General features: G+C 43.0%; 1 protein-coding gene across 2 annotated transcripts in view; it reads right to left on the reverse strand.

Moving 5' to 3' along the window:
• Nucleotides 1-1,294: 1,294 nt before the first annotated feature.
• Nucleotides 1,295-6,894, reverse strand: part of LOC103361951 (sorting nexin-4-like) — a 13,149-nt gene continuing 7,549 nt past the window's right edge. The window contains exons 11-14 of one of the 2 annotated variants that reach the window (XM_008288185.1): nucleotides 4,847-4,926; nucleotides 3,022-3,163; nucleotides 2,778-2,892; nucleotides 1,295-2,686 (exon numbers count right to left, since the gene is read on the reverse strand). In XM_008288185.1, the coding sequence (XP_008286407.1) occupies nucleotides 2,639-2,686; nucleotides 2,778-2,892; nucleotides 3,022-3,163; nucleotides 4,847-4,926 (385 nt within the window). In that variant the 3' untranslated portion in view covers nucleotides 1,295-2,638. Of the gene's footprint in view, nucleotides 2,687-2,777; nucleotides 2,893-3,021; nucleotides 3,168-4,826; nucleotides 4,927-6,894 lie in introns of both variants that reach the window. The other variant, XM_008288176.1, reaches the window with a different exon arrangement.

Genomic DNA, 6,894 nt, shown 5'->3' on the forward strand with positions numbered 1-6,894 from the left:
TTATCTCCTATGCACACGTATGTATAAACTTGTGTTAAATTGGAACCTTGTCTTTTATTATATATTAGAAACTGCATGACTCTGTCAGAATCTCACATTAGAAAGTCTGACTGTGTGCATGACCTTTGAGAACAGAAAGCATCCAACACAGTGGCATTTCTAGTGTTGCTCTGAATACTTGCGAGTGTGCCACTTATCTGGTTAGAACTCCGGTCTTCCAGTGAGGAGGGACTCACACTATGACCTACATGAAATACATGGCGTTACCATGGTAATGAGTGACAATAAAACACTACACATCCTCCCATGTCTGAACTGTGTATCTCTCTTCCACCTTTACAACCGTATCATAAGCTGGATGGACATGTTGTGCTCGTGTAAGTGGTGCAGTGATTGTGCAATCCAGTCAGGCTTGTTTTGTCCAGCTGAAATGCACTCTGGGCTTCCAAAGAAGCAAGGTCAGCTCGACATTTATTTGAAAGCCAAAGCTTTGGCAGCATTGATGAGGACTACCGGGAAATGATCCCCATAGACTCCCCAGGAGGAGGTGGTGATGTTTACTGGCTAAAAAAAAAGCAGAGCAACAACAAATGCAGTCAGTGATGCGACATCTTTATTCAAATAAATAGACCAAACAGAAGCAGCATCCAAACTCAACATTGACATTAAAAATTAAAAACATTACACTCACAAAGCTTATTGCTGGCAAGCCTTTAAAACAGTAAAATCGAATGTCATTTAAATAACACAAAGAACACAGCAAAGAGGTTCAGTCAGTAAACGAGGGTTCAGTTCAATTAGAAGCATCTCAGAACTCACGACATGTAATCAGTATCTTGTAGCCTCCTCGCTCTTATGGCATCGCTGTAAGACATGATCTCATGGCAGAGGGAAGTGGACAATATAATTTAGAACGAATAATTTAATTTGCTCACAACCATGTGCACCATTGGCCCTATAAGCACAATCAGAAGCTATTTAGCCCTGTAGATGTGCTTCTGATGCATCCATACTTGTGCTTCCTCTCACACCTGTAGGCCAGCTCATTTGGATCAGATCAGACAGAGATATGAACCAGTGTTCCCCTTTAGTTTACTGGTCTGGTCAAATCTGTCTTTGGAGCTTTCACGCTGGCTTCCTGCCACAGTCCAGAAACATGCTGAGGTTAACTGGTGATTCTAAATTGTCTGTAGGTGTGAATGTGAGTGTGTTTGGTTGTCTGTCTGTCTCTAAGTGTAGCCCTGTGATAGACTGGTGTGATGGCAAAATACTGCATCTGCATGAAGAATGTCAAAGCAAGTTTCATTAAGTTTCATTACAGCTGAGTGGAAAGGTTACAGGCCCAATGAGAGGAAATGTGTTTTCATAACATCTGGGTAAAAGATTAGTGACCGTACAGGAGGAAGAAGAAGTTGTTCATGTCAAGACGATTATAGGAAACACAGCCTTGTTGCATCCAATGTGTTTAGTCTTCTAATGTCTGTGGATGAGTGCACCCTGGACCCCCAGCTGTTGTTTTCCAGCATAAGATTGTTATAGTACCGTTGTAGCGAAGGCCACGCCTGTACATGTATAAGAATACCAGGCTGCCTGCACTCATGTGGACTCTCCTGCAGACTGCTTGCACTCTGTATGACCTGTACCTTCAAAGCTTTGAATAAAACAAAACAAAGACAACTCAGACGTCTGGACCTTATTAAGATCATAGAAAATTTCCACAACACTGGTGACCTGGTGGCCATCAACTGCAAATCAAAGCAAGCCACTGGCTGCTGCTCCTGTAACCCCAGAACCCAGGGCTGCGACTCTTTGTGCTCACATTTACTGTAATTTAATATAGCCAAATATCCAATAAATCTCTTCTCACTTACATATTTTCAGTGTCTGCTGTCTGACAGTGGAACAGATATGAGACGGTGACTGAAACACAGCCCATCAAGACACTCAGACAACCCTCTGCTCTTCAATGCTCAACTTCTGATTTTATAACAGCGACACTACCTGACAAACTCACCTTAAATAAGTTAAAAACAATGGCTGTGCTATAAATATGGCTGTGTTTACATGTAAAATGATTATTTGTACAATAAATTAAAAGCGGCAAAAACATTTAGTCTCAACATTCATTGACACCTGCGACAGCTGCCGCGCTGCCACCAGCGCTGGGATCACTTCAAACCACAAAGTGCCTCATTTTTAATGAAGAGTGCAGCAATCCTGCCTACACTGAGCATAATGAACCATAACAGTTTGTTTCCTTGCCTGGTGAATGCCCACATCTTTCACACTCCATACCCACTCCTAAACTGTCAAAGTCCATTAACCAATCTCACAACTAGTTAGCCGACTTTAACCTGTAAAAGCAGCAAAGTGCCTGTTGACGGTTAGAGAAAATGGTCTTGGTTAATTTTTTTTTTTAAACTCCAACCTATGAACTGTTTTCCAGTGTGCAGTTCATGTGCTTCAGAAATCCACCCCCACCCTGTCTGTTCACTCCACACAAGGTTAACAGTTAATATAATTCTCTATTGCTAATTAAGTGCTTAATCTTTTGTATGTTTCAACCAGAAAACATTGGCATCATTTCCGAGAATCCACAACGGAGCATCTCTGAAATCCTCTGACTATGGCTTCAGCTTCACATCTTGAGGAAACATTCTTTGGCGTTGCTCCACACTTGTATTCCCTGCAGGGAGAGAGGAGAAATCAAACCACTTAGGACTGTGTCTGCTGCAGGTTACCTGTGAAGTCCAGCGAGCTGATGTGCTCCTCTGTACCTTCTTGCACATGCTGATCTGCATGACAGCGTAGTTGATGAGTGCTTCCCGTAGATCTTTGTCTTTCTGCTCCTTGAATCGCTGCATGTCCACCCATGCCCTTTCAACATGCTCTCTGAGGGCACACACACACACACACACATAATGACCAAAGACAGCATGTTTGACTCAGCAAGGGACAGAAAACGTTCAAGGCTGCTTTCACACACAAATGTGTCGGCATTACGCAGCGTCCACAACTCACTCGCACTCCACGGTTTTCTCCTTGACAGTCTCTTCCCCCTCTGTGATCAGCTCCTCCAGTAGCTTCAGCTTGGCCTCCCTCTGCTCGGGTGCTTCTTGTCCAAAAAGCTTGTTGGTCATGCCTTTGAAAGAGAATGTCCGTACTATCTGAGGAGGAGAGGAGCAGAACACACCACACTGAGAAGGTGTTTCCAAGATGCAGATCTCCCCTTAAAGGTCTTACTTCAGTTTGACAAGTGTTCAGCTGTGATTCTTTAATGCCTCTGGCTGTGTGATGTCGTTGTGGGATTTTAAACTGAACAAATGACAAACAACTGGTGTGGAGGCAGAAAAACTGTAAGACCAATGTGAGAAAACTGTAAGACCAATGTAAGATTGATGAGTCAGTTCTCAGTTGACAAGATTAATGAATCTGCTCTCAGCTGTAAAATGAGCCTGTCCACAGCTGTGTTTACAAAAGGCTGCATTCAGATCTAACTAAAAGGTTTTGTGTCCCCAGAGATTGGTGATAGATCAAATTAAAGGACTGTACATGACATCGATCCTACAATGAGACAGCCTCAAGATGACTAAAAGGTTTTTAAGATAATAAAGATGTATTTTTAAAAAATAAGCGCTGATCATCAGCAAACCTACCGGTGGCAAATGACCATCCCAATACATCAACCGGACATTAAAAGCCAACTGTGTGATAAGAATCTGCCTCCATTAGAAATCCTCCGTGGGAAAGAGAAATAAAGGAAAAGGGGGATGGGATGATACTCACCCATTCTGCTATAAAAAGGGGACCTATTTTGACACCTTTTCAGTCTTTCTAGAGGGCTCAGTTTGTGACAGTGTTCTGCTTTGCTGAATACTTGAATAAACTTACACTCTGTGCATTATATCCTTGGCCAAGGCTGATTCTTCTGAGTCATTGTGACATAACCTATATAAACCTTTGCTAACAATTTTGTGTGATCCCAGACACCTCTGCATCAAGCTGTCAAGGAGGACCTTTGACCCCGTCACTGGAAAACATGATGTTTCAATGATGATTAAGTTAGACTCAAGTACTAGATGGAAAAATAGTAAGACTGAAAGCAACATACAAAACACAGCAGCTAGGACAGAAAAGACTGTCCGACACTAGAGCCTGTAAGTCCTACGTGCTTGTGCTAAAATGCAAACCTGAGCTGAATTTGAAGATGAGAGGTAGATGTTTAGAGCATCGAGTGGAAACAACAAAGGAATGGATATTTAAACTGTCATAATTAATGTCCATAAGCAATACGACTAGCAGAATTATTTATTTGGGGACAGCTCTAATGTAAATACAGCAGGTCTCACAACACAGCTGCTCTCATTAACCGATATTTTAGTTCATTTTGTCACTGATAAAACAGGGTTTATCTGCAGCACACCACCTTGGTAGCGGCTGCTGGTTAACACAGCAGCCTGTATTTCACACTAACTCTGATCTGACAACAGAAACAGAAGACCACAACATAAAAACGGTAAATGTGGATGCCTTGAACCAGTGTGTGTGACCACAGAGAGCAGGATGGGGAAAAAAAGGAGTAACAAATAAAAAGGAGCATTAAAAACTCACAGTTGGTCAAATGTTAGTTGATACAAGTATTAGAAGTGAATGTCACGTTTCAAGGACAGGATCTGGATGGAAAAATGAACCCATGTGTTTTGTTGACTGTGTCGAGCAGCCACAACAGAGCTGGAGCACGGCACCGATAACTGTGAAGGTTGTGGGTAAGAGTCAAGAGATAGGGAAGAGTAAAGGAATGCATGTGTAACATCAGTATAGAGTACCCCTGTAGCAAGTTCCTCACGTTGCTGCTTCTTAGAGATGAGGTCCTGGGAGGCCATCTCAAGCTCAAACTGGGCCAGCTCATGCTTCCTGCACACTGCCCTGCCAAGACAACAGAGCATCGTTAGTTCCTTCTGTTCAGCCACCGGCATCACGAAGGGTCGACACAAAGCGAACACACATGAAGACTTCCGTGTTCATCACTCTCTCATGCAAATCTGCTGATATCTGAGTGACATGGACTTTTTAATGGCGTCTTTAATGACTGATCAGCCTTGGTGTCACTAAGCCTTTCCCTTGTGAATCCACACAGATATACATGAACCTATGACGACATGAGAACTACTTCTATCCAGTAAGTTTGAGCTGTCAGCAGCTAGCGGGGAGGACAGGGCTCTCAGCCACAGTGGGCTGGATCAAACACTTCAGGAGGGATTCCCAGGAGGGCAATTTTTTTCTCAAAATTAGCTGTTGAAAGACTAGAGACAGTGTTTCCCATTACAGAGGACCAGTGCAACAGACTTTGACAGTTAATGTTGTATGATGGATTTGATGTTTCTGAAATCTTGCAGGCAGTGAGTATTCAAGACTTGTGAGTCTTCTAAGTGCTGAGTTATCCCAGTTTAACCTGCAGGAGTGTCTGACGGCTCCTGTGATGTGTTTTCTCCTCTATGGAGGAACTAAACGCCTGATGAATGAAAACAAGTTCATAGAATCTCCTAGGGCTACACGGTTAAAATTAAAATAACGATTATTCTTAACGATAATGTAATAGCATTCATTCATGTTAGGGGCAAAATATTTGTGTTTCATTTTGACATTTAGCTTCTACTTTCATGCTGCGCTACATTCCTGCTAATATACAAGTTAGCAGGAATGTCACTCAGCCTCAAGCTTAAATTAAAGTTCTCCTTCACCTGAATTCAGTGCATCCTCTTGACGCAAAACATAAATAAAAATGTTCCCAAGATGTCTCATTTGCTGAACATGTGCTTATTTATTGACAGTACAATTTGCTGACGTTCCCTAAACGCCTCCTGTGTAGACGCTGGCTACGCAGCTGTCCACACAAAGCCTCTCGTCTCTGTACAGTTACAGCAGCGCAGCAGCTCAGACAGATGCGTGACCAAAAACTACTTTTAAAAGAGTAAAAGAAGGCATTGTAATGTCAGAATCCAACAATCTGAAACCAAGGAGCTTTTTCTACATGGGCTGTTTTCTGTCACGATAACATTTTACATGCTTAGATTACAGTTCATCTTGTTCGTTTAATTGTGGGAAGCCAAAGTCATGACAGATATTCAATTTGCCATCTGTACTGCAGAAATAAAGCAGCGGTTGTCATAGCTAAAGCGGTCAAAATGACTGACAAGCTTGAAGAAAGTCTTACAAATAAATGATTGTGAGCCTGTGTTTTCTTTTTCATGATTCACTTCTTTGATAAAAAAGCCTTCAACGATGAGGCCCCTCCTCTACCTGGATAAACAGCATCTCATGGAAACTTTGCCAACAGCACTGTCAGGAAATCGGGTTTTTTTTGGGCCTGTGTTTATGTTCTCCTCCAGGCGTCCACCAGAGGACATCCTGGAGGAACTCTGCTCCTCTGTGACTAATTCCCTGCAGGTGTGTGGTCGACACACCTGCAGTTGATCTGGCTCGTCACTCGGTGTATAAGACGACTTGTCACTGTTCAGTCTGTGCCTGAGTGTGAACCATCATGATCACTTCATGCCTTCCTCCCGAGTGTTTCCATCCAAGTTTTCCCCCGAGCTTCCCTCCGTGCCTCCCTCTGTGCTTCACTGTGACTGCCTGGACCATCAGTTCACAACCGGTAACACCCCCGCTTTGTTTTTCAGCCTCATCTTTGCATGTTCATTTTCTGCAATAAACCTCATTTGTCTAATTTCACAAGCAAGCACAAAAAAAGTCCATCCATCCATCATCTCTACACCTTAATCCTCACCAGGGTCATGGGGGGCTGGAGTCTATCCCTGCTGACTCAGGGTGAAGGCAGGTTCACCTGGACAGGTAACCAGTCTATCACAGGGCTACACTTAGAGACAGACAACC

Source organism: Stegastes partitus, unplaced genomic scaffold, assembly GCF_000690725.1.
Source record: "Stegastes partitus isolate 25-593 unplaced genomic scaffold, Stegastes_partitus-1.0.2 Scaffold12, whole genome shotgun sequence".
In the NCBI taxonomy this organism is placed as follows: Eukaryota; Metazoa; Chordata; class Actinopteri; family Pomacentridae; genus Stegastes; species Stegastes partitus.